Here is a 27988-nt window from a genome sequence, read left to right as displayed (position 1 = left end):
ATGTTTTGTGGCAGTGATAATGAATCAAAACATGATAATTTTCTTCATCAATTGCTTTATAATTATTCAATTAATTCCGGTTGTTCAACATTTTTTGTGAAAAACTAAAACAAAAACATTGGTGAGATTTCCTGTATCGAGTCCGGTATTTCGTAGCAATGGTTTTCATTGGATAGATTTATATTCCGTTTACTTTATCAATACTTATTAAGCTACAGATCAACACTTAGGACGATGCCGTGGCGTTCGTCGTGGTAGCTTCCGTCGTGGTAGATGCCGTATCCGACGGCAACGTTTCCGTAATGGCCAACCACGGTAGTCGCTTCTGCAGCTCCACCCTGTACCTGGGATGGCTGATGGCGTACACGTACGGGTCCAGACAGGCAACGAACTTGCATGCACACGCCGGAAACATGGTCACTCCCGGAGTCAGCAAGCTCTTGTCACCGAAGGCGCCAATCAGCGCCAGTACGGCGTACGGGGTCCACGAAGCCACAAACAGGAAACAGACGGTGATGGCTGCCTTTGCGATGCGCACCTCGACCGACGAGTTGGCCTGGTTCTGGTTCGAGCGCAGCGAATCAACGTTCATCTTTTTGGCCTGCTCGCGAAGTGCCTTCTCGTGGTTTACGACGTGGCTTACGATTTGGCTGTAATAGTAGATGATGAGGCTCATCGGGAGGACGTAGCTAAAGGTGAAGATGGTGCCCACAAACATGCGGTTGTCGAACGTGTTGGTCAGGTAGTCGAAGGTGCAGGACGTGAGGTAACCCTCTGGAAATAAAAGGGTTTTTTTTTTATATTAGGTCAATTCGTGCTTTCCATTTAATTAGGGCACAAAACTTTGATAACAAGAGTGTATCCCTCTCACACCTTATGCAAACTGTCATTCGAGTGAAAGGGATACACTATTGTTTACAAAAGTTTTGTGCCCTTTTGAAATGTTAGGCTCCAATTTTGGTTTCACACATTGATTCCGACCCTGTTGGACTGAAGTCCCGCGGTCGTGCGATTCGAAGCGTTATCTACTCGAAATCGATCTTGTCCTGCCATTTTCGAGCGTTTGTCCTGCGTTTAATCGGCGTATAGAAATTTAGCAGGCGGTGATAAAATTTATGACAGATCAACTTTGACTTTGGTTTTCATTCCGATAAGATTGATTTCCTTCAATTTAATTCTAAGATTACAGTGCGAACGAGTAATTCCCCCGCACGGGAACCGGCCGCGGCCAATTGCGCTAAAAGAGGCTGTCGTCGCCGAAGGAACCGGTCCGGAGGTCCGGAGGAACCGCGACGATACGTGGATTCGGATCTCCGATCAAGAGGACAACTGTCTGTGCCGATGACCATCAGGTCATCTGAGACGAGGCGGTGGAAGAAGTGGTAAATATGTTCAGATTACATTTGTTCGTTATGATAACATATGAAACATCCTTTCTTTTAGACGAAGGCAAACTGTACCTGCTACTATGTATCAACCATGGCAAGCAAAAGTAAGCCGAAGACGACAACAAAACTGTTAAGAACAGTATTTATCCTGAAAAAATAAAAAGTATGCTTGTTTGCAATTGAAATCTCTTGTATTTACATGTAATTAACCCAAAAATCCGAAATATAAGCGTCAAACAATGGCAGGACAATCTGAATAACAAAGTCGCCCGAAAACGGCCCGACATCGGCCCGTCAACGTCGATTTTCTCAAACGTCGATTTCGACGATCGTCGGACAAAGTGTTGCATATACGCACGAAAAGGGTCCGAATTCCGTCGGACAAACCGTCGGAATTCGGGCCGTTTTGTCGAGCCGTCGGACGGATTTCGGGCCGTTGTCGGCCCCGTCCGTCAGTCAGGGGAGAGATGCCTACAAAATGTCTTGTTGTTACTGATTACTGCACTTTACTGTTCTGAAATTTACTCACCATAATATTCAACTGAAATTTAACGGCAAATTTCAGCAAAAAAATCATGTCATGTCCATGTATCGATTATCCCACCACAGAGTAACTCTTACTCTGTGATCCCACTGTCCTTCCCGCTGGCAGCCCAGAGTCGACATAACGGAGAAACTTTTTTCTGCTCGGGTCGCTGCTCGCGAAGATGGCGAACGTTAGCGTTAGCGCAGGCGTTAGCCATCCTTCAAAGTGCGAGGAGAAAAAAAACAATTACACACAAAAGCATCAAAAACATCACTTTCGATCGTCGTCGTCGTGCGAGAGTGTGAAAATTCTGCGAATTTCGCGTGAAAATCCCGTTTTTTATTCTCGCGAGTGATCCCAGACCAGCAGCAGATTTTGCATCCGGCGGAAGTGATGGAAACGCGATAGGTTCCGCAGGCAGTGGGACAGACACAGTGACCAAAAAGGAGGAACCCATTTCGCCTTGCAGAGCAGAAAAGTGACAGCCAGCAAAAAAAGGGGGTGGTGGCGGAGCACCAGCAGCTGAAAAGTAATTAGCTTTTCTAATCAAAATCAATTTCGATTACGACGACGACTTCAACGGCGGAACTTTCCTGCGACGACGAGAGTCTGGTTGGTTTCGGGGAGACGACGACACGCACTGCCATTCGATCGCGGCCAGCGGAGCAGGAGGAGGAAAACATGTCCGGGAAAATCAACAATCCGAAACGGCGAGAGGTCACTGGTTCGTCGTCGTCAAATTCCTCCATCTCGTCGGTGGGCGCAGGGGACAATGGAATTTCGGCAGACCTGGCATCGCTGTTCGAGTGTCCCGTGTGTTTTGATTACGTGCTGCCGCCGATTCTGCAGTGCCAGAGTGGCCACTTGGTGTGCACCAGTTGCCGTTCGAAGCTGACCTGTTGTCCCACATGCCGCGGCTCGCTTGGCAACATCCGAAACCTGGCAATGGAGAAGGTGGCCTCGAACGTGAAATTTCCCTGTAAACATTCGAACCACGGCTGTACCGTTTCCCTGGTGTACACCGAAAAGGCCGAACACGAGGAGGCTTGCGAGTTCCGGCCGTATCTTTGTCCCTGCCCGGGTGCCTCCTGCAAGTGGCAGGGCTCACTTGACTACGTTATGCCGCATCTGATGATGTCCCACAAGAGCATAACTACACTCCAGGGCGAGGACATTGTCTTTCTCGCCACCGACATCAACCTGCCGGGGGCCGTCGATTGGGTCATGATGCAGTCCTGCTTCGGGCACCACTTTATGCTGGTGCTGGAAAAGCAGGAAAAGTACGACGGCCACCAGCAGTTCTACGCCATCGTCCAGCTGATCGGATCTCGCAAGGAGGCGGAAAACTTTGCCTACCGGCTCGAACTCAACGGGAACCGGCGTCGCCTCACCTGGGAAGCGATGCCCCGGTCCATCCACGAGGGCGTCGCCAGCGCCATCCTCAACTCGGACTGCCTCGTGTTCGATACCTCAATCGCACAGCTGTTTGCCGACAACGGGAACCTCGGAATCAACGTAACTATCTCCGTTGTTTAAATAGTGAGGACATCCCGACCCCATCTTCGTTGATTTTCATTACTATAATCTTAATACAAAACAAGAAAAAAAAACACTTTAAATTAATTTATCGTCATGTACATCACCCAAAACTAGCAAACACCATCGACATAAAGAAATGCATCAATTTAAAGGAAAAAGATTGTGCTGTTCCGTGATTGGATTATTCCCCATTTAACCATAATTAAACAAACAAACATGATAAACTACAATCAACTAATTATTGAAGCTGAATGAATTGGTAGGAGATGCAATTTTGCGGTGTTTTCGTCCCCTCCCTCAAAACACACCCACACATACACACAACATTTAGTCGGTAGTGATCAGGATGTATAAAATATTTCATTCAATAAACAAATTTTATTGAGAAAAAAAAGTGTTGAACGTGTTTGGCTTTACAAGTACCAATTTGTCCCGTTTGCAGAAAACCCGCAAATTTCAACTAATTTCTGGGGTCTTTGTTTAAAGAAACCAGATTTCTTGAAGTATTCGTTCCCTCCCAACACAAGCTATGGTAGTATTTATCAGGAAATGATGACAGATTCTGTGTACGAAAAATGTGTGATATTACATCAGGAATGGTGAATTTTTATCCGTTGTTGGTGAATATTTTTCAGGTTTGTTTTTAAGTAAAATAAACAAAAAATAGGTAATTAAATTTTGTGTCTGTGTAACATGTTTAAAAAATTATGCTTTATTACTATTTTTTTGTGGCAGGGTTGTCAGCTTCATTTTTTAAAATGATAATAGATCCATACAAAGTTTTCATCAAAATATTTGAGATATTTCCGGCCTCAAAAAGTGTATAATGGACATTTAAGTGCCTATAACTTTTGATAGATTTGGCAGATCTTCATTCTTTTGGACTCTTTGGAAAGGCTTTTTGAATACCTTTCCTATAAATTCCATTCACTAAGAGTTTAGTTTTAATTTTAAAAAATAATACATTCAAAAATTCAAAATACAAAAAAATGCTACCTTACTTCAAAGTATCGAGAAATTAAAAGTGAGTTAAGCTTAGATAAGCTAAAAAGAGAATCAGCCAAGGAATCAGCCAATTTTAATTGATCGAGAATTTAATCAGAACAAGCCTTTTTAATTATCAAACTTTAAAAAAATACTAAGCTGAAAACATTAGATGAGTACATGCCCCTTTTTCGTGATGAAATTAGGGACCTATACATAGGGAAATGAAATGTTCTAGGAGAAATTTCAAACACCCAAAGTCATTCAAATTTAAGGTTGAAAAACTTGTAGTTTTTCTTTGGTGTTGGCTCTTTTCTTGTACCGAACAAGCACAAACATAATAAAAACTAACTGATTATTATCAACAACAGTTTTACAATACTTGTAATTGTTATAAGTCACGTTTTTTGCCAAAATTATTTTAAATTGATTTCAACCTTGTTCTTGCATGATCTTTTTGCTCGATTGGAACCCCGATTTGACAGTTCGATTGGAACACTGAGAGTGACATTTCGCCTCTCCATATCCAGGATTTTAAGCGAAGATGGCGTTCGAATAGTGAACGTTCGAAATGTCAAAATCGCGCAGTGGCACCAACATTAGAAAAATAATGTGGCGGTCATGCACACTTTGTTCGCAATGTTGGTACCACTGTACGAATTTGACATTTCGGGCGTTCACCATTCGAACGCCATCTTCGCTTAAAAACCTGGATAGGCTCTCTAGATGAAATTATCTCAAAAATGGCAATTCGATTGGCCTGTGCGAGATTCATCAACAACACTAAAAACACAGAGTAACCCAGAGGGAGCACTGGCATTTAATTTATGGTTGCGTTACGCGGTACATCGTGGTACATCCCCCCTTTAGCAACACTTTTGATTGTCGTGAGCCTCAGAGTGAACTGACGTTTAAGTGTTACTTTTTTATCGAAGCAACCAGGTGCAATCTTTAGTTGTCAAAATTTTCCAAAAGCTCTAAATCAACAAAAGAAATTTACTGATGGCTATCGTGGATATTGTCCCCACATCCGGTACGTCCGAAGTTTGCTGGAAAAGTTGGAAAAAGGACTTGGAACCACCGCCTTTCAACGGGTGAGCCAATGCCCGCCAAAGAATTGTACCAGCTGTGGCTCGAACTGACCAGGTTTTCACTGGAGATGTGGCTTCGCGTAATTAGTTGCAAGTTGCAATTCTAACAGAATTCCAGTGATATTTTCAGAAAACTAAACTTTCTTCAAAGTGAAAATTTGTGCAAAATTGTTTGGGACAGTTTCCGTGGCCTTAACATTTGTGACCGAATGATTAGTCAGAACAATTTCTCTGGCCAGTTTTTGAGGGAACGACGAAACATACCACTAGAAAAATATGTTTAGCATATGGAATCTTATTGATTATATGTTTAATATTCATTTATAATCTTTATCCTAGTCTGATTTGATAAACAGACTTTTCGATTTTTTAATACCCTCTCTTTCCTTGACAATAGCTCACCACACATTTATTTGTATGGACCGTGGACAATCGCAAACTAGTAATAAAACCATAGTTGGACTTACTTCGTAAGATAGCGCTTATGGATCACCTGGACGTTAGGCAAACTGCCTTGGTTAGGCAAAAGATCTTGCCTAATCCACGGGCAGCAATTTTGACTCTGCAGCATATTCATTATCCATTTGAGAGCGAAACAAAAACCCGGAAGGAAGCAAACCTCAACGGATGCTTTTGTCCCACCGCCAAATCTAAGTATTTGGGTGGTCCTGGTGGACATTGCAGGCTTAGACTGGATTTTGCTGCTCCTCAAGGTCTTTTTCCCCCAAGGTCTTTTAAATTACAGATCTTGAACTGAGAGAAATACAAAATCGAAACCTTGATGGCTGGCACTTGTCAAAACAAACAAATCTTAAATATCCTAAGCTTACTATGATGAATAATTTTCTTCATCCAACCCGTAACGCTCAAAACATAACGTCGAGAGCCGCTACCTTCCCAAAGGGTATACTCGTAACGGAGCCACAAAATTTGCTGACAACTGTTCGGACTGTTCTCTCTGGATTACTCTGTGCTAAAAATCTACCTACTTTGCTGATGAGTGCTCATTGAGCACGAGAGCATGCGATGAGCTACCTGTTAAGTCCGCATGCTCATGAATCAGCAAACACGGCTTCTGGCTCGCTCGCTCATTCGCAACCCTGGTTTAAATATAGGTTTTGTTCCATGTTTGATTCATATTCATGTAATACTGACTGATGGGGATTTGTCCACGCTCAATATAAATAATGATTCTGAGTCGATATGTATACGTGAAGGTATATCTAGGAGGTGTTTTTAAGAAGTTCAATTTTCGAGTGATTTTATAGCCTTTCCTTGGTGAGGAAGGCAAAACGGAAGATGAAAGTAATAGTTTTTCAAATATTCTGTCGCTCGATTCTGATTGTGAAGTCGAGGAAAGGGACGAAAGAAGCGTGAGCATTGAACAATTTCTGCAAGCAAAGTATCTTACTTACCCGGTACAAAACGACCCCAAATCTCCATCAACGGCAGGAGGCCCCACGGAATGGTGTACGCCCAAACCAGACACGTGATGAAGATGGCCTTGGTGTGGGTCAGCTTTCCCTCGAATGGCCGCGCAATCGTATTATACCTGAGGAGACCAGGACCAGGAGCGTGAATTTTTCAAAATCAATCATTTCTTGCGAATTTCTCACCTGTCGTACGCAATGCAAGCATTGGTAGCACCGGCACCGATTCCCGACAGCGATCCGATAAAGGCAAAGATCTGGCAGCCCAGATATCCCGTGGTGAATCCCCTCGTGAACGAGTTGTAGATGAAAATGGGCGTTTTGACCATCATCAGGAAGTCGCAGATCGCCAGGTTAACGATGAACACGTTGGACGGCGTGCGTAACGATTTGGCGCTGTAATTGTGAGGTTAAAAGTTGATTCCAACGGACGCGGCACCGGCCACACTTACGAGGAGAATATCCAGATGACGAGTCCATTTCCGACAAGGGCGAAAATTGTGAACGCAATGTACAGCAAACCGAGCAGATAGTGCAGCGAAGCTTCCGGTTCCGGGTACTTGAGCCAATGTTCCGGAATGTGTGGGAGATCTTCGGGGGCCACGTTCCAGCCCAGGTAGCGAGTTTCGGCCGATAGTCGCGCCTCGGGCCGCAACACGGCCGTGTAGTTGTCGCTGAGATGCTCGAGGAAGGGCATTTTCTTTTTTTTTTTTGCTAAACTTAACGAAACTTAAAATCCTAGGAACTTTGCACTGCACTGCACTATCACACAAAACCAGCTTCCACGTTTTTGTTCCGAATCTGTGGGGGACACCGTCCTAGACACTTGGCTGTGCCTACTGACAAAATCGTGCCAGGTTCAACGGACTTTTATATCCGCGCTCCAAATTGTTTCCGATTTGCATGGCTCGAAGAATTAAACCAAATACAATTAGCTGCTTTGATAGCCAGATTAGTGTGTTCTTTTTAGAACTGATTTTTATTGAGTTTCGAGAGTGTATTTTAATTCAATTAAGGTGGATTTTCCACTCGGCGACGATCTATTGAACAACGCAACATATGTTGGGACAGGTCGTGATTGCTGCCCCATGGCCGATGTCCAGGTAGGACATCGCAATCGACTTCAATTGCGATGGGGAGTGTTTTATTGAAACGGAATCCTTAAAAGTGATCAATCCGCCGCAACATCCAGCACTTTTGCCTAGACCACGTGCGCTGTAGAATCGTCTTTCATGGGTAATAATAATGAATCGTGATTTTTCAATCCACGTATGAAGTTTGTCGATCCAAATCTAAAAATGTCCCTTATTAGTAGACTGGCATCGGGCTCAAAATGGTTAAACGCAGATGTTTCATGGGTCACATCTTGGTTGGTCCTCTCGAAATAAAAACATAAAAATTTACCATAAAATAGCGAATTTAATCGGGTGGGAGTAGAACTCGCACTTTAGGATCATTCTGGCGCTTGATGCTATGTTTAGGTGTACAATGACCTCGGAATTGATTGGAAGCAGCTGGTAAGCTGTTGATTATAAGATTAAGATTATTCGATCATAATTTATCAATCTACCATCAAATTTCCAAGATTTCCAAAATTCGCAATTCGCAATTTTCAGTGTAAGAACGGGCCTTGACCGATCTTATGAACCAGGTTCCCGACGAAAACGCACTGCCCTTACACCTACATCTCACCCTTGCTCTGAGTCAGTACGAGCAACACGCTAGAACACGCTTTGAGTGTTCGTGCCAGGCATGCACACCTTCTTTTCCGGTTACGCATTTCAACTCGGCCGGGGGTGGTACATTACGTAGGGTTTGATGTAAGTATAAGCGCCTAACCATTTGTAGTGTGCCTATCAATTTTCATTAAAGCAAGTACTGTTTTATTTTTAGTTTGAATTCAAAAACTAGTTGTTATTCTACTGTGTACTGTTTTCTCCTGAAATCTTCCCTAATGTTGAGTCGTGTTAATCTGTTTCTATTTCTTCTGTCGTAATATTTGTGTTAATCCTTTAATCATTCCATAAATTGAGTAAGGGCTCGAACCTCACTTGTTTGAAAAAAGGGTGAAGATTGAAAAAAAGACAGTAAAAATCAAGAATCAATAGTAAGAGAATGATGAGCGTATTTTAAAGAATAAAAATGAGAAGCTAGATGTATTAGATGTAAAATTAGACGATAGTTAATAAATAGAGATACAAAACAAGCTTAGATTATAGTAATGATAATTTATAGGACAGATAAAGAATTATTCAAATAAATAAATTCGCAATAAAATCAAAAACGATTAGGCAAATGATAAATAGACTTGATATTACTAGTACATTAGGGAAAAGTATATTTTTAAGGAAAAAAAAAACAAAACAAAGTTTGTTACAGCAGTATTAATTGGTAAAAAAAAGAGTGGAAAAGCTTTGAGAGATAAGAGAATCAAAAGTTAGTAAAATCAAAATCAAATGATGGATATTAAATAGAAGAATCAGTGAAGAATTGAGAATCAATAGAGCAAAATAAAAATAACAACAGTTTACTCAACATACTGCGAATCAAAACAATACCGTCTACAATCACAAATTACTTCTCTTTCCCACATTGTCGCGCCCCTTTCTTTTAGCCGTCTCGACTCTGACCCGCGGTGGTCAAAGGTTTACGATCCGTTTCCACAGGCCACCAGCTAGGTCATCATGAAAACCAAACCAACGTGGAGGTAAGAAAATAGGACACTCGCAAGGAGCCAGAGCTACACTGTTCTGATCAAGATAATTCGGATGATCTAACAGAGCTACGGATGTAGTTAGTTACGCTCCTTCCAGGATGTTCCTTACGTGGACGTCAACCGAAGAGCACGCAACAAGGTCAGTGCCATTGCATGCTCTTAGGTATCAATCCTTGGCCTGCGGAATCCAATCAGAATCGTATACAAATTCCGTTTCAAACGCAACAACCGGTTCAAACACGGAACCGGTTGTTGCGCTAGAAACGGGATTTGTATACGATTCTAATTAGATTCCGTTTCAGAATTCGGATTGATTTGACTGGGTTGCGGATGACACTGCATACTTGGCATCGGACAAGGACCCGATGATCGTCGTCACTCACCCCCAAGCGGTACAGAACAATCTCGAGGAGTTTCAGCGTAAGTGGCGCATCAAGCTGAACGCTGGGAAAACCCAGTCCATCTTCTTCACCAGGAGGCGTGCTGCTCGGCACCTTCCCCGCAGATCGATCAGCGCCAACGGCCTTCTTCTAACTTTGAAAAATATTTGCAACGGCCTAACGATCGTTATATCGGTTATATATGCACCAGGGTTGACGAATAGACACACACGAATTTTCTAAGTGTACTTTGATTTGGCTCTGCACATGACAAATTGCTGAGCAGTGCGCGTGCTTATGTTAAGCACGCAGTGCTTATGATTTCGCGTGCTTATATTTAAATTACAGTTTTAAACACAGCCACATCCTTTTTAATCAACGAACTCGATGAGAGTTGGTCCAAGCTCAAACTGGTGTGATAAAATGGCCTTATTAGTAAACGGTTCTCAAAACCCCAGTACTTCAAAAACATGAAATATGTTTTCGGTTAAATTTGTAGAGCGCAGATTATAAAAAAAAGCTATCGCTTTGCCATCGTTGGAACCAAGAGGTCAGTCACAGAGCATCCACCTTGCCACTGATTTGTCGGACTAAGTAGCATGAATCAGTAAAAGGACTACAATCCGTAGTTTAGTGGTCGACCACCCTCAGGCCTTACCTTCAAAGTAGGGTTACTCGCATAAGCAAGTGCTGGGGCCGCCACTGAGCTATGACGAATAGCCAAGACGCCTACCTGTTGGAACTAGCAAAGTCCGCTGGTCATCCATAAACCCGGAACCGGCATGAAGTTCAAAAACGAAACCATCCGCGCAAATCAGCGATGGAAACTGCATCCGGCAACTTAAGACAGGATTATCGCAACCAACAACAGGCCTCAGAACCGGCAAATAACACTCCCGGCTAGATTGTAAAGTCGATTTGATTTGCCGTCGAATTTTCCATTAATTTATGTGTTTTATTCTCAATCTAAAACATAAAAGAGCTTTTTAATGTTAAAAATTATTATTTTACAAACCTTATTTAATGTAGTTTCAAAAAAATCCGCTTGAAATAAGCACACGTGCAGTTATGTGCTTGTCAAGTGACGTGCTTACCAGAAAAGTAAGCACGAGAAAAGAAAAAAGTGACGTGCATCACCATAGGCACTGAAAAACATGCGTGCTTGGTGACGACTTGATACCCGTCTCCTATGATTCAAGCACGACACCGTGCATATCAATCAACCCTGATATGCACTGAAAGAAACCAGCATAGTAATCTCAAGTGAATTTTCACGTGAGAGTCTCAAAAAATCAACACGATAAATTCACGTGCTTTTCCCATGGCTCTCACATGTTTTACATTTTAAATGGATGTGAAAATAATTTAAAACCAGCTGATCGTTAGCGAGAAAACTTCCACTCTTTTTTCGCATGAATTTCACTACAGGTTCAAATGAATTTCACATCGATTGGCCCCATTCGACATTTCCTTTGATTTCGAAGTGAAAATCACGTTACAATGAAATGCTTTGGTTTTAGAATGTGTTTGGCGAAAAATTCTTCATTAGTAAGATGGCCACGGACGATGGTGGTTCAAAATTTGCGTTCGGTATTTAAAATTTTAATCAGGAATCAAATTTCCTGAGTTAGTTTAAGTATTGTGGTTTAAACTTGAGCTTTAACGCTGGTGGTAAGAAAAAAGAAAGGAAACAGTTAGGTTTTTCGAAATTAATGCAGGTTAAATTTTTTTTGCAGAAGAGCAAATTCCGGCTAGCGGTCATCTTTGGAATCTGCTCCTAATATGGAGCTACAAGGTTGCAAGTGGAGCTCGTTTACGATGGTGTTATACGGATCGACCACAAGTGGCGCAAGTTTTGGCCATACATTGTCATCGAGGCGCTCAAATATTATGCCCTGCTGGACCGGTGAACCACTACGGTCAAGTCGTTTCCAGAGGGCTCAACCTGACCGAGCAAAAATGATCCAAGATGATCAAATACTTCTCGATCCACCAGCAGGCTGATCCGTTGCCCGTCCTTCATGTTCATTTTGAATCTAGAGAAGCTCCTCTTTCAACCTTTTAATCGGGCCTAACGTTTAATTTCTTCCGTGGTATAATATCAGTGAAGCGAAATGTGTTCTGTTATGTGATACAAAAATTTAAAAAAATAAAATTGGTAATAAAAGTTGTATTTAAATGAATTCGTGAAATAATTTTATTTGAAGAAATTTCCTCTTATTTTTAAGACACCTAAAAACCCATACAAAACCATTTGTTTTCCACTACAAAATCATATCAAATTTATGAGAAAATCTTTCCAAATTCATGTGCGTCGTCACATGAAGCTAACGTGTTTTTCATTTGAATTTACCATTTGGTGCTATGAAAATTTTGTATGTGATTTACACATGACATTCACATGCGAAGTCGAATGGGGTGGATTCATGTGCAAAACATGTGATGTTACTATGTGCCTTTCTTTCAGTGTGGTTATATTTCGATCGAGAAATTTTGATCATGAGTCGAGAAATCACCAAGTTTCTCTTCGAGTAAATTATTTCCTTTGTTTGTCTAGTTGTTTGGAAGCGTGTACGGCACAGTTTGACCAGTTTGACAACTTCTAAAATGTGACATCTTTCGTTATCATCTTGTTTGCTAAACAAACATTTTTGAATTTTCTGTTGTCAAAGCCGTGAACTTAAACAAAGTTTCTTTATTTAAAACCTTGTTGCACACTTCATTCCAACAAATGGAGTCAATAGAAACTCTTCTAGCCAAACAAGCGGATGTAATCAATCGAATAGAGACATTCTTCGATTTGCAGGCAAGCCGATCCCAGGTCGTTGGGCAGCTGAACAGTCTGCAACACAATGCGCGCCAATGTTCCGACGCAGTCCAGCAAGCAAAAAACTGCCTCAGGCGGTTTTGTACCGATCTGGGCCCACGTTACGCGGAGGTCATCAGGAAGATGCGTCTGAATGAGCTGTTGATTCTGCACCTCTTGGAACAACTCGATCGGACCGATGGCGGCGGCGGCGACGGCAGGAAGGTTCTACAAGCGGTTCAGAACGGCAACGTTGGTGAACAGACTGTGAAGCAAGAACCCGTGTCCTCGTTGAAACCGGCAGCCTCGCTGGCAACGGATAGGAAAATGACCCTGCTGGATTATCAGAACTCGCCGTTTGTTTCGAAAATGAAGCCGCGGTGTTTGTCGTTTTTGGACTTTAACGTTGTCATCAGCCAGGAGGATTTCGAGCAGATTCCAAAGTACATGCGAGGGCGCGAAAGTGTGGATGAGCTGGTGACTTTCCTGCAGACGGTGGTGGTGGCGTGTTTTGAGGAGAAATACACCCTGCTGTACAAGAACAAAAAGGCCATCACGAATCAGCAGGATTTGGCACTGTGGAAGGCGTTCAATCTGCAGCAGGCCGCATTTCCCAGTAAGTTTTAGTGTAGAAGTGGCGAAAAGGTAAAATTTAATCCCGTTCTTATTGCAGATCACAAATTTGTCACGCAAGGGGACATCGCCCGGAAGATGGGACGGCTGATTGACAAAAAGGTCAACGGGAAAATTCAGATGCTGCGCCATTTGCACATTATGCAGGAAACTCGGCACGAAGGAACCGTTTACTACTTCTGGATTCGCGAATGAAAGCCGGCAGGGAAGTCATCGTTGACCCGCAAACCAACAAAACAGATCTGATTGTACTAAGAAGAAGCGAAACTTGTTCTTACCAGGAGAAGGGAGAAAATATACAGTTTTTTTGAAGATTGTCGCTAGTTGAAGTCCTGCGCTACATTTGCATCTTGTCCAGATCGGCCTCCATCTGCTTCGTGTTGGGTTGGGATTTGTTCTTCGCGGGAAGTGGCTTCGGTGTTGGCTTGTTGTTCTGCTTTTTCGACACAATTTGCGCGTGCAGGTCCTGGAAGTTCTTGTCGGCTTTCTCTCGTTTGGCGTTGACGTTGATCTGCAAGTTTGCTCAATTAGTTACTTCAGTTTTGAATGTATGTTAAGGTAATTTACCTTTTTCAACTTCGTCGACACTTCTTTTGCTTTTTTCGTGTTATTTTTCTTGCCTTGTGTAACGGCAAAGACATTTTTCGCCTTCTTAGCTACTTGTTTCACCTGTTGACGATTTTTTGTGCTCCTCTTGGCCATTTTGCGCAGTCTGGTCCAAACCTGAAACGAAGGAGACAAATAATACAATCAATTTCGACATTGAAATAGCAAAAATCTTATTTACATTGTCTTTTAGGTGAATGTTCGTTTTCTGCTTCACGATTACGTTTGAGTTCACGTTTGGAAAACAAAATTTCATTCGTCAAATAGAACGAAACTCGCATCATATCTTTGTTCGGAGAAACGTTTCGAACAAAGGCAATCTCTTTGAGATTTTCCCCGAGTTCGATTCCCATGTTGTCTTTCACCATCTGCCGGGCAATGTCCTTCTTATCCTCGACTCCTTTGGCGAAGCAATACACGTGAACCAGGGGAAAGTGTACAATCGTAACAGTTTCATTACTTAGCAGACCAACGAAATGCTCCAGATGTTCTACCGCCAACGCTGGCAGATTCATCGTGATGTTGATCGTTCCTTTGAAATCGTCTTTCTTGTTTATTTCCACAATAAACGTCTTTACCTCCTCTCGAATGAAATCGATCCCATTGCGATTGAAACATTTTACTCTGCCTTCGACTTTGTTCTTTTTGCAGTTGTGAACGAGTGCCTTGTACGACTCGGGGTTGAGATCATTCGCCAGCACGGAGCACCCCTTCTTCGCCACTGGAATACTAAACGGACCGACACCGGCGTAAATGTCCAGCAGGACATCTTCCTTGCGCAACATTTTGGCCACCTTCTCATGTTCCGTACTCAGCCTCGGATTCCAGTACACCTTCGAGAAGTCAAACTCGTAAACGGTTCCATTCTCTTTCACCGACACCTGATAGTCTTCTTCACCGGCCAGAAGCTCCATGGCAAAGTTCCGATAGGTGTTGTCGATCGTGTCCAGCTTGTTCACAACGGTTCGGCACGTGGCGATTTTGTCCTTGATGACTTCCCCAATCAGCGCTTTGTACGGCATCAGGTGATCTTTCAAGTTCAAATGAATTACGTGGCCAACCTTCGAAAAGGACGACAATCCTTCTTTGTCCTCCGGCAGCACGGCGCGGAAGATTTCGTCGTATCTCCAGTTGTCGAAACCGATTTGAATCTCTTCCCACCCCAAGCAGTCACTGTCCAGCCCATCCAGCTTCAACTCCTTCAGATCATCCCAACTATTTACCCCCGCCGGATGTAGTATTATTTTAGCTTCCTCCGTTCGAACCGGCTTGTAGCGTTCCATCTTCAGAAGCAATTTTTTAACCGCCATACAAACGGTATTGAAATTTAGCTCACCAGGAACCTTCAAGTAAGGAACCTTGGCTTGCTTGTTGAAGGCTTCCCTCTCCAGTACGGTCATGCCGCGCACTGCGGCCGGTGGTCTCAGATCCGGACAGTCCATGTTGCGAAAGTAATGCCGCCAGCGGCTAGGAATCGAAACTAATCGCGAGAACTTGTTGGTAAACAAATTGGGAATCCGCATCGGCGGTTAGATTAAGAACTAAAAATTGATTTTCGAAATATCACTATGGGTTAACGAAAAGCTTATTACTTACTTTAACAGTAAACAATATTATTAAAAAGCAGTTTCGATACTTTTAGAATTGTTTTTTGATGAATCTGCGACTGCGACAGTAAACCACGTTGGATTCGTTTTAGTTTATTTTGAAATGCTAGGCAACTGTCACTGTCATGCACACGATACACTTTTCACTGATTTCACTCACTTTTCTAGAAGGTTCAGTGTCATTCAGGGCGGCATGCACCACTAACAAATGTCTGCTTGCCATAGGGAAAAAGTACCCAAATTTGATTAAGCTCGTGATCGATATTATACCAGGCCTACCCTAAGATGACAGTTTTCGTGAGTTGCGCGTATCCACCGACAGTTGGTCATTGTTATCCGAGCATTCGTTAGTGAAGGTTGTCTGAATCAACATGACTCGTCGCGTCCCGGCGCAAAACGCCGGCAATATTGCCCTACCTGCGGCTCAAGCAGGCAAAAAAGTGGGAATTTCCAAAAGGAAGGTTGAGGCCTCAACTGATGGCCAAAAACCGGGATTTCCAAAAGGAAGGTGCTTTTGGAAGTGACATCGAACAGCAAAAAGACGAAAAAGAGCGACGGTACTGTACCGATGGATGAGGAGGAGGAGAACTCTTCGTCGCACGAGGAGCAGCTATTGAAGAACAACAAGTTTGCTGGACTGCCTGACGAGGACCAGGTAGCGGAAGCAAAGGAGAATGAAGTGAAACAGCGAAAGGAGAAACTGCCTCCTTTTTATGTGCGGCAATCAGCAGCAACGATCGACTTTCGAGCGGGGCTGGTTGAACTCATCAAGTCTGGGAAAGTCCTAGGCAACATTCGTCTGTGTCAGGACGGATTTAAGGTGCTGGTGCAATCCAGGCAGCACTATCAACTGGTCAAGGATTACTTGACCGAAAACGAGGCGGAGTACTTTACCCATGATGTCGTCATGGATAAGCCGTACAAAATCGTCGTCAGAGGTCTGTACGACATGCCAGTGGAGGAATTAGCTGCCGAGCTAAAAGTTTTGAAACTGGATGTGTTGGCCGTGCACAAAATGAGCCGACGCAACAAAGACATCAAGTACCGTGACCAGCTCTACCTGCTGCATTTGGCTAAGGGATCGACGACGCTTCCTGAGCTGAAGGCAATCCGAGCGGTTTTCAACATTATCGTGTCGTGGGAGCGATACCGACCAGTGCATCGTGACGTCACACAATGCTTCAACTGCCTGGGCTTCGGGCACGGAGGTAAGAACTGCCACCTGAAGCGTCGTTGCGCCAAATGTGGTACCGATGCGCACATCACATCCCAGTGCATCCAAGATTCGCTGGTGAAGTGCCTCAACTGCAACGGTGAGCACTCGTCAACCGACCGAAAGTGCCCCAAGAGAGCTGAGTTCGTGAAAATTCGGCAGCAAGCATCGACGAAGAATCAGCCTCAGCGTCGTAGAACTCCTCCAGCCCTGGTGGAGCAAAATTTTCCACCTCTTCAACCGCGACGCCAGGTCCCGAACTTGGCACCGTTGCCGTTGGATCCCAGGAAGAGAGCTGAGATGAATCATCCACGGCCGGGTTCCAGCCAGGAGCCGAGACCGCCACCACCGGGCTTCAGCCAGGAGCCAAGACCAACCCAAGAACCAGCAGTTGAGGAAAATGGTAATGATCTTTACACCTCAACCGAACTCCTCAATATTTTCAAACAGATGTCCGCTGCACTGCGTGGATGCAAAACCAAGACCCAGCAGATTGAAGTGCTGACCTCGTTCGTCATCCAGTATGGATCGTAGGTCCCTCAAGCTGCTGAATTGGAACGCTTGCTCCATTAGGAGGAAGAACTTAGAGCTGGTGGATTTTCTTCGCGAGAAGGAGATCGACGTAGCTGCCATCACGGAAACTCATCTGAAGCCCGGTGAAAAAGTTTATCTGCAAAACTACAAGATCGCGACGCAGCTCGATAGGACCACCTCTGGAGGAGGAGGTGTGCTTGTCGCTGTTCATCGTGATCTCAAGCCACGCCGGCTGCCACACTTCAAGCTGGACATCATCGAGGCCGTTGGAGTGGAAATTCCCACTTCGGTTGGCCCAGTACTCTTCATTGCTGCATACTGTCCACGTCAGGTGAATGCCAGAGATGGTTCAGCAGCAAAACTGAAGAGCGATATCCAGAAGCTGACACGGCGGAGCGCAAAGTACATCATCGCTGGTGACCTCAACGCGAAGCATGAAGTTTCAGGAGGAATCGGAACGGAGATTCTGAACGATCTGCGGAGGAGACGTAGGAGACGGAAGGTGATCAACGAACGCATCTGGGCAACAGAGGAATCTGAACGGACGATTCTGCACACGATCTGCAAAACGGATACTACAACGTTGTGAGTCCGGATCGTCCAACGAGGGTGGCTCGGTCTGGGAATCACTCAATCATCGACTTCTTCATTACCAATATGGCTGAGAACGTGGCTCATCCTGAGGTGTTTGAAGAGTTGAGTTCTGATCACTATCCGGTGGTTGTGGAGGTTGGAGCTTCCGTTACTCCGCAGCGGCAACCAACCCGGAAAGATTACCACAACGTTGACTGGCAGCAGTTTCAGCAAGTGGTCGACAGCAACATCGACTATGATCAACACCCGGAAACTTCTGCCGATATTGATCGTTCGCTGGAGGTGATCCAGCAGGCTATCAACCAAGCAGAGGCTGCCAACGTTCGGGAGGTTCCTGTTAATTTTAAGGTAACTGATATTGACGTAGATACTAAACACTTGATTAGACTTAGGAATGTTTATAGGAGACAATATCAACGGACTGGGGACTATGACAAAAGATTTCAGTGAACAATTTGAACAAAATCATACAAGACCGACTTGACAATATCAGAAATCAAGAATTTTCAAAACATGTAAGCCAGCTTGGGAATTATTCAAAACCATTTTGGAAACTTTCAAAAGTTCTTAAAAACAAACCAAAGCCTATTCCTCCTCTTATTGTTGAGGATTCTCCTTTGATTACATCCGAGGAAAAGGCAAATGCACTTGGGCTTCATTTTGTTAGTTCACATAATCTTGGCGCTTCCATGACCAGCCGTAAAGAAACATCAGTTGCCAATAGTATTTCAACAATCAATGACTCTACCTTTGAATTTCCTGCAGATTCCCATGTTTCTGGTGAGGAAGTCAAAGTTGCAGTTAAACAAATGAAAAATATGAAAGCTCCAGGCTTTGATAACATTTTAATCTGGTGTTGAAAAAACAGAGTGATCAGTTCTTTCAACATCTAGCCAATATTTTCAATAAATGTTTGCAACTTGGTTACTTCCCCACCAATTGGAAGCTGGGCAAAGTCATACCAATTTTGAAGCCTCAAAAGATCCAACATCGCCAACAAGTTATCGTCCCATTAGTCTTTTGAGTAGTCTGTCCAAACTCTTTGAGAAGGTCATCTATTCAAGGCTTTTGGATTTTACCAACGATAATAATATAATTTTGAACGAGCAGTTTGGCTTCCGAAAGGGACATAATACTGCTCATCAGCTTACGAGAGTAACTAAAATCATCAAGCAGAACAAGCTTGAGTCTAAATCAACTGCTATGGCTTTGTTGGATGTTGAGAAGGCTTTTGACAATGTTTGGCATGATGGTTTGATACATAAACTGTATTTATACGGTTTTCCAATGTATCTTATCAAAATTATCCAGCACTATCTTTCGGAGAGATCGTTCAAGGTTTTTCTGAATGGGATTGCTTCTGGATTATTCAACATTGATGCTGGGGTTCCTCAAGGAAGTATTCTTGGCCCACTTCTGTACAATATTTTTACATCTGATTTGCCTACTCTTCCTGGTAATGGTGTGTTGTCACTTTTGCTGATGACACTGCCGTTATTTATAAGGGTAAAATAACCAGATATTTAGTTGGCCGTCTTCAGAAGGGTCTTGACGTTCTTTCCGAATACTTTGGCGACTGGAAAATTCGCATAAATGCAGCCAAAACTCAAACCATCATTTTTCCACTTTCCAAATCGGCCAGATTTGTCCCAAAGGATGATGTTTTGATTAAAATGAATGATGTTTCGATACCCTGGTCAAAGGAAGTTGTCTATTTAGGTCTCATACTTGACTCGAAACTTTTGTTTCGGCAGCATGTAGATAAAATATTGAACAAGTGCAGCATTCTCATCAGGTGTTTGTATCCTTTAATTAACAGAAAATCAAAGCTATCTTTGAAAAATAAGTTAGCAGTTTACAAACAAATAATTTACCCCGTTATTGAGTATGCAGTACCTGTTTGGGAGTGTTGCGCTAGAACTCATAAATTGAAGCTCCAGCGTGTCCAAAACAAGGTACTCAAAATGGTTTTGAATGTTCCTGGCTGGACAAGATCAAGTGAGGTTCATGAATTAGCAGAAGTTAAAATGTTGGATCAGAAGATTCAAGAAAAATGTTTGAAATTCAGGGAAAAATGTGCTATATCTGAATACCCCTTGATTCAAGGATTGGTTTAGTTTATGGTAAGATTAAGTTAGTTTTAGGTTAGGTTATGTTTTCTTATCATTTTTTTTTTCCTCATTGTACCTAGTGTTACAAAAATGATAAATCATATACTTTTAAAGTTATAAAAATGAACAGTGTTTAAATCACGAAAAGCAAACTAAAGCTGAAGAGCCACAGCTGACCACTTATTATGTAAACCAAATGTAATTATTATAAGAAAGATTCAATAAAGTATATTTAATTCAAAAAAAAAAAAACCGACAGTTGGAAAGTGGGCCTCGTCGGAGATCGTCCGTTAAAAACGCAACTCAAAATTTGTATGGTCGCTTCGGTCGTTCCACTCGATGTACGAGAGCCCGCGTATCGGAAGTTGACTCTTCGGTAACCTGCCGGACCTCAGTTCACCGCCGCGGAACCGGTCAACGCACTGGTAATGTCCGTGATATCAAAAGAAATCGTAGGCCGCTTCTTCCTGGAGCACACCATTAGCAATCCGCACGAACTGGTCGTCAGCGACGATGGCGGCCAGGTTTACGTCGCCGAACTGAACCTTCGCAAGGTGCACAAGTTCAACTGGGAATCCCCCGCCGGATCCAAGGTATCCGTTGTACAAACCGGTGCTGTACACCGTGTCCGTGTGTTTGGACGGTTCCAGGTAGCGTCTTTGGCCAACGTTGCCACTTAATCCGTTCCGGAACCAAAATACCAGCAAAAAAAAAAAAAAAAAAAAACAACTTGAACAAAGCGACAAAAAGCCGTAGCGAAAATCACACAACAGAGCTAACATATGGCAACGTCAAAAGCAGAAGAGTTGCCCAATTTTACCATTTTTCCAAGGAAATATCAGTTTGGCCGGTTTAACGTTTCGAGTTCCAAAGGAACCGGAGGGGTAAGCCGATTTGGGGCCCACTTTTTGGAAGCGAGTGGCTTGTCGTGTCGTCGGTATGGTGCTAGCTTGCCCCTAAAAAGATACAGCGTGTTTTGTTTTATTCCGGGTTCAAATGGTTGAATAAAATCAAATTTTGTTCCCCGTTCTTAAACCGCGTGTTTATTTATTTTCAAACTTTCTGTTTTATGACAGTTCACTTTTCCCCTCGCGTTGGTATTGGTTTAGCACGTTAAATTCTGTTCAACCAGAATACCACACAGCGTGTTCAAGACTCGTCTAAAACGTGTTTTTTGCTCTAAAAAAAATGAATCGCTTTGCGCAAAGTGAGGACTAAACCAATTGTTCCCAAACTTTGGGGAGTTGTTTAGGACCCCAAAAGGAACTGAAAAAATGCTGTTCTAGAAAATCGATTTTGATATTACACCCTAATACCCCACGGTTCGATTCTTTAGGCAATAATAAGTAACTGTGCCAATTTTTAGCCAAATCGGTTAAGGTCAAAGGGTCGCTTTTTATCGTTAAAATTTATATGGGTAAAATTACGAAAATGTATCCAGGTTTTTAAGCGAAGATGGCGCTCGAATGGCGAACATCCGAAATGTCAAAATCGCGCAGTAGTATCAACATAAAAAAACAAATGTGGCTGTCATGCCATGGCACACCTTTTTCGGAATATTGGTACCACTGCGTGATTTTGACATTTCGGACGTTCACCATTCAAACGCCATCTTTCCTTAAAAACCAGGATGGGGAAAAACATCCCTTCAGAATTTTGGCGCAGGTCCCAAATTGGTTCAAATGTGAGATTCTTGTAGGAAATTTAATTTCCTACAACATTGTCGAAGGGAGCAAGAAGATCCGAGTTAATCCTGATGAGTTATTAGCAATACGTTGAAAAGAAATCGGCATATATACTTGAAAGTATATAAGGAGTATATAAGACGTACATAAGAAAATACTTTTTAATAAAAAATTTCCGAAAACCAGAATCAACTCGGATCGTTTTGCCCAATTTTGGGTGAGACCCGCGCCACCTGGGAGAAAAATACTGAAAGGATGTTTTTATGCATACATTTTTTGCGATTTTCCCCATATAAACTTCATCGATAAAAAGCGACCCTTAAACCTTAACCAATTTGGCTCAAAATTGGCACAGATACTTATTTTTGCCTAAGGAATCGAGTCAGAGGAAATCCCTGATGTCAATTTTTTTTTAATGTCGCCCTACTCTACAGCCTTGGGTTAGTTTCACAGTGTAAATAATTTCGGATCAAAAATTATAATTGCTATTTATTATCAATAAAAATGTTTTCTGTTTATTTTTCATCTAAATTTTGTATAGACTTTTCACAGTTTTCCCATTTGTTGTTTGTCGTTTAAAAATGGCGTTTGAATGAGAAAAATAACATATTACAAAACCATAAATGTAATTTTCTATTTTACAAATTGCATTTTAATTGTTTTGCTCGAAGGATAAATTGCAAATATTGTATTCCATTACTTGCATTCACTTTGTCTCAAACTGTAGCAGCTCTCATCCTGTTTGAATGCATCCTTTCCATGATTCGTGATTCCATGTAATTATCAAATTAATGTATTTTTGATTAAATATGAACAAAGTGACGTGTTTACAAACTAGATTTTCACATTTGGCGGGTGATAACGTGAATCTTATTTAATTGTCACTTGGTTTACTCTACACGGGTGGGGAAAATATTGTTTTTTTTAACTCCATAGCATCATTTGTGGACAAACAATCCAAATAACAATTCGAGTTTCCTTTTTAAAAATTACACTTAAAAGTAGTTGGAAATTCATGGTTTTTATTCAAATTATCTTTTGAATGATTTTTTTAAATGAAATTTTTTGAATGCTTCTATTATCTCGATAAGTGCATTAAAGACCTCGGGTATACTTTTAACTGAACATTTATCAAGACGAAACCGGAATTGTTATTTGGGAGGAACGTAGTTCTTAGGGTTATTTCTTCATATTTTCAAAATCGGCGAAATGCGTTTTGTTTTAACTATTTTTTACATTTAATTTGAATACGTATTGTAAAATTAGATGATGACTTTCACATTCTCTCTACACGATAACCATGCTTTTAAAAATAACTATCCGTTTTAATTCATATCAGAGTATAACAATTATTCTAAACCGTACATCTCACTTGCTCAATAAAAAATGCGCCTGTAATTAATAAGTTACTTGTTGCATAATAAAATACTCTCTTTTAGCTTTTTATGTGTTGTCGAAGCGAAAAAGCCAGAGATATCATTCGAGTAACCCATGCTCACAATCATTTCACATTTGCGTACAAAATATAAATTCCTTTGATAAAAAGTAAAAGTGCAAGATTCTGAAACGGAAATAACAAGGTACCACAGTAAACCAATTATTGCATTTTTACATACTGACGCGCTCGTTCAAAATTTTGTGTGTGTATAAACATTTGCCTAAATTGTATGGTTTGTTTGTTCAATACATGCCTTAGTTTAAATTTTCGTGTATTCGCTGAATTTTGATAAGTTTTTACTTTTTAGCATTCTTTTTGTGCTGAGAATTTTGTTCATTGATTATCTCGCCTAAATGTTTGCATTTTTGTAGAAATTAGGACGTTACTAAACCGCGCTCGTTTTTTGTTTGTTTTCAGTGGTTCCTAAATTTAGTGTTTAGTTGTACATGTAAAATTATCAGAACGCAAACGAAAATGCTTGAATTAGCAGACAACTTAAATAAAGTTTTTGCTCAGACAAAGGAGTTTTTAATGTAATGCAATCATTTTATCAATTTGAAAAACAGTATTGAAAATGACCACAAACTATTTTTTGATAGTGATTGATACATTATGTGTTCTGAATTATGAAAATTTAATCTTTTTAAAGTAGATTAAAACCACAAATGATTTATAAGTAAAAAATTACAAATGAAGGAAAAACTATCATGAAAAAAAAGTTAGAAAAAGGAAAACATATAAAAAAATGATTCAAGTGGCATTTATGAAACTCATTCTTTATTCATAATAATAAGTTTGACGTAAACCATTAACAAAAACATAACCCTACACATAAGCATGATAAATTTATTCTTAAAGTAATGACTAGAATAAGTTGCTCAACTTTCAGTAATGGTGACTAGCTCGTAACAGTCCTGGTGACCAGCTCATAACAAAAACAACGTGAACAAATAAACAAAGAAAACAAATTTAAAGGTCTTTTAGAAGTAAACTGCGTTGTAAAGTTTTGCTTAAAGTTATACTTTTGCGACTTAAATTGTGTGTACCTGGTTTGCTTAACCTAAATTTCTTATAATTATCATCATTCGCAGTTTTGCTTAGATTCAGTTATTTTTTACACATACATATATAGTTTCAATATAATGTATTTATATTCCTTTTGTTGGTTTAGTTTTCCTGGTTTGTTATAATCTAGACATTTTCGACTGTCTATTTTATTTATAGTTGTTCTTTCCCACAAGTGATTTTGTATATATAATGTCTTCATATCGAAAATATTTAAAAAGCACATGTTTTGTTTTACTTTAATGTTAACATAGTTTTAAATTTATTTGTAATATACACGGTTTTACTAACATTTTTTAACTTTTACTCTTTTTAATTAAATCACAGATAAAAGCCATCATTTTTATGTTCTTTTTCATTGTATTTATATCGTGTTGTTTTTCATCTATTTTTTTTTCTGTCAGCGGTCGCATTATTTGTAGTTTTGTGTTTTTTTTTTGTTATCGAGAGAAGAAGCTTACAATTCTCCATTGTTTTCCTTAATTCTAAACAACCCCGTTGCGAACCTTTTTATTTCTCTCTCTTTACTATTATGTGTTTTGCTTGTATGCTTGCCGTTTTAAACGCGTGTTTGTTTTTGTTAGCTTGCATGCTTGATTTAGTAGTCAACATTCAATTGAAAAGAGGTCAATTCTCCGCTTTGTAAGACTTTGGTTTGGGTTTGTTGCCTGTTAGGTATGATAGATAAGCAGTTTGTCTTTTTTTGTATTTTTCTTGGATGTGGACTTTGGAATTAAGCAGTGTTGGCTGTTTGCTGGGTGGAGTGTGGTATAAAGTGTATAAAAATTTCTCGTACGCAGAAATGAGATTTCAATTTACATTAGAGATTGTATTGCTTTCGATTAATGTAATTTCTTTTAGAGTCAATTAATCGTAATTCTATTCGTTTGCTGCAGCGATTTGATCATGATTTTTGCAGTAAGACAGTTACTCAATCTTATGCAAGAAGATTGATTGACAAAAAAAAGTGTGATTGTTTTTTTTAAACTTTTAAGTATAAGTGGTTATTGAAAAGATTTTTTTACAGTATAAAGTGGGTCAAAACTGCTGGTGAAGTTCGGTTGTTAGCCATTTTAATTTTTGTACAGCTGCTAAAATGGTTTGTTTACAGTCTGTTTCGATTTGATAGTACGTTGCTGTAAATAAATTGATTGTCTAGGACTGTTTTTTTTTCTGAGTGATTTCCAACGTTATAGAAAAAAGTGTAGGGAAAGATTTTTCGAAAAGTACATTGTATAGGTTTATTTTTAAAACAAAATTAAATAGACAGACATTGAAATTTGTCATATCTTTTCGAATTTTAGAGAAAATTTGATAAACTGTTCTGTTGAAGTTCATCTCAAAAATGCATATTATTTCAAAAATCTCTTTGTATATAGCAAAATAAATTCAATTAGCATTGAAAATGTCTTCAACCAACAGACAATTAAAAACAATTTTTAAAGGTAGTAAACTAAGCAATAAAATATACAAAAGAGTTTTCAAAGTTATGGGTTCAAAAATCATAATATTATGCTGAAAAAAATAGGATGCATTATCAACTCCTTATTGAAGATGTAGATAGAAAACATTATTTTTATCAGCCCGAATTCCAAATATGAGTTTGAATGGTTTAGATAGGACCTTGCGCGTTGACTTTGAAGTTTACTAAAATAGTTTTGAATTTATAAGGTTATGTAAAGTGACCTAAGTTTTTTTTCCATGTCGAATATATCAAAAACAATATTCAAAGTTTTTGTAAAAGCCTTTTAAAACGAACATTTAATAGTTTCAATCTTTCATATGAAAATATGGTATCTCGTTGCAAAAAAAAAAAGCATTGATAAATTAGCATTACAGTAAAATTTCATTTGTAAATCCCATTTTCTCGTTCATTTCATGTCCATTTCGGTTTATACACAGCTCGTTGATTTAAATTTTCAAACAAAGGCTTTAGTAATAAAAAAACATAAAATATGGATTCTTATTCAATCGTTTGTTCGAATTTCCTTTTCTCTAAATTCTCGTTTGCACAGGTATACTTTTCATCATTTTGTTTCGCATTTTTACGTAATAAAATTCGTATAATGTATATTTACAAGTAGCGTGTTTTTTTTTTGCAAAACTTTCAGCCCAGAGCGTGCGCATTTTTGTGGTTTTCAAAATATGGACAATTATCCCACCTCCTGGTTTTCCTAGTTTTTAAGAGATTGTTTTTCGAAAATTTTCCTGGACTTGGAAGAAACTTAAACGATTGTTTGTCTATACATATTAGCTTACATGATTTAGCTAAAATGAAACAATTAATTTGCCCTTTTGACAAACTTGATCTGATTCAGTTTTGTTAGAAATGTTTTTTGTTTTGCACTTTGAAGCGGATCTGTTTTTTTAAGTTCTTCATAAAAACTTTTTCAAATTCAAAGTCAAATATATTGATTAAGAAAATCCTAATATTTTCAGGAACAGCTTTAACATTCAATCAGACATTGCATGAGTAAAAAGTTGTCATAGAGGTTAATGGTACTTCCAGGAGAATAATGCCTTAGCACGCACTCCAACAAATAAATGCGTTTCTTTGTTTATTGAAACAGATAATATCCCATGAGTTTTCAGCTTATGACCTTTCGTACTTTCGACTTGGTCCTGGCTTTTATTGCAAGATTCCTACTCGACTAGGAGTTCGAAGCTAAGCTTGAATGGAGAGGCAATTCAAACCTTTTTTACAACCTGTCCCCCTTCCACTCCGGGATTCGAACAGACGACCTTCAGGTTGCATGTTCAACTGCCGACCATCGTTTAAATCATATTAAGATAGAGTTCTCAAGCAAGGACAAACAAACGCTGAAAGTTTATTTTAAATCGAGGTTTATCTTAAACAAAAACCATCTCTTAAGTACATTTCGGGGGGGTGGCGATTTTTGGACGAATTGCAAAGATTCGTTGCAGTCTCCGTGAGGAGTGTTTGTGTGTAGTACAAATATGTGTGATGCTTCGGTCAAGCTTCGCTGAAGCTAATAAGTGCGTGCAATGCTGCTGTTTGATCGTTGCATTTACTACAGAGCATGTTTTTTTTGTTTATTTCGGCGCGCGATCTTTTACGATGACAGATTGTGAGTTTTCGAGTCTTCTTTCGCTTTAAGCTATAATCTGTTTGTCTCTAGCCTAGAAGAGTGCGATTGACGATTTAATCGATGCATTTGAAGATTAGTATTGGCGACTAATATCATTTTATTTGTGAACATTAATGTTATTTGCTGTTGCTTGAAGTAATGAAATGGTTCTCTTTTGCTTCGTTTATGCTGCTGTATTGAATCATGTTTACCTAAATTTATTTTTTGTTTGCTCTACTCGACTGTCTTTAAAAGATTTTTGACCGGTTTTAAATAATGTACTCATTTGGTTTCTCTTTTTGGTTACTGTTTTTGTCGGCACATACTTTAATTGTTGATTGCATTTTAGAAGATCATCTCCTCGTTTCTAGGTTGCTCGCTTTGGTATAGGTTGTGGTTGTTGTTGTAGTGATTTGCTAGTTTCTTGTTCGCCTGAAGTTGATATATTGTTCCACGAACTTACAGTACTTTTACGTGACAACTAGGTTTAGTATTTTTCGTTGAGGTTTGGTTTTTGAAGCTTCTAAAACAAATAGGAACTATCAGAATATAA

At 40.4% G+C, this 27988-nt stretch overlaps 5 protein-coding genes across 8 annotated transcripts in view; 2 read left to right on the top strand and 3 right to left on the bottom strand.

The window, feature by feature from the left end:
* Positions 1-38: 38 nt before the first annotated feature.
* Positions 39-7812, bottom strand: LOC6041981 (opsin, ultraviolet-sensitive). The gene is made up of 4 exons (XM_001851105.2): positions 7411-7812; positions 7145-7354; positions 6944-7080; positions 39-774 (listed from the first exon to the last, which is right to left on the bottom strand). Exons 1-4 carry the CDS (start codon positions 7653-7655, stop codon positions 227-229), a joined length of 1140 nt encoding a protein of 379 aa, XP_001851157.1. The 5' UTR covers positions 7656-7812; the 3' UTR covers positions 39-226.
* Positions 2146-3847, top strand: LOC6041983 (E3 ubiquitin-protein ligase sina). The gene has a single exon (XM_001851104.2). The coding sequence runs from the start codon at positions 2596-2598 to the stop codon at positions 3448-3450; it is 855 nt and encodes a 284-aa protein (XP_001851156.1). The 5' UTR covers positions 2146-2595; the 3' UTR covers positions 3451-3847.
* A 4842-nt stretch (positions 7813-12654) lies between the features above and the next one.
* LOC6041982 lies at positions 12655-13822 on the top strand. The gene is made up of 2 exons (XM_001851106.2): positions 12655-13476; positions 13534-13822. The coding sequence occupies exons 1-2, from the start codon at positions 12786-12788 to the stop codon at positions 13686-13688; spliced, it is 846 nt and encodes a 281-aa protein (XP_001851158.2). The 5' UTR covers positions 12655-12785; the 3' UTR covers positions 13689-13822.
* On the bottom strand, positions 13740-15831 carry LOC6041984 (tRNA (guanine(37)-N1)-methyltransferase). 4 transcript variants are annotated; one of them, XM_038258880.1, is made up of 4 exons: positions 15696-15830; positions 14293-15640; positions 14061-14209; positions 13740-14004 (listed from the first exon to the last, which is right to left on the bottom strand). In XM_038258880.1, the coding sequence occupies exons 2-4, from the start codon at positions 15620-15622 to the stop codon at positions 13831-13833; spliced, it is 1653 nt and encodes a 550-aa protein (XP_038114808.1). In that variant the 5' UTR covers positions 15623-15640; positions 15696-15830; the 3' UTR covers positions 13740-13830. The 4 variants fall into 4 exon arrangements, with proteins under 4 accessions (XP_038114808.1, XP_038114805.1, XP_038114807.1 ...); XM_038258877.1 differs by lacking the exon at positions 13740-14004 and having other exon boundaries at positions 14091-14216; positions 14281-15640; positions 15696-15831; XM_038258879.1 differs by lacking the exon at positions 13740-14004 and having other exon boundaries at positions 14091-14216; positions 14281-15592; positions 15696-15827.
* Positions 15832-22331: 6500 nt separating this feature from the next.
* The window catches only part of LOC6041987 (potassium voltage-gated channel protein Shab), a 76967-nt gene continuing 71310 nt past the window's right edge, over positions 22332-27988 (bottom strand). Inside the window, 1 exon segment of the mRNA XM_038261783.1 lies at positions 22332-27955. The gene's annotated coding sequence lies outside the window, so the exon portion shown is untranslated.

The sequence above is a fragment of the Culex quinquefasciatus genome, chromosome 3 (genome assembly GCF_015732765.1).
Source record: "Culex quinquefasciatus strain JHB chromosome 3, VPISU_Cqui_1.0_pri_paternal, whole genome shotgun sequence".
Taxonomy (NCBI): Eukaryota; Metazoa; Arthropoda; class Insecta; order Diptera; family Culicidae; genus Culex; species Culex quinquefasciatus.
The sequence above is the reverse complement of the archived record's forward strand: the minus strand, read 5'-3'. Positions and strand labels throughout refer to the sequence as shown.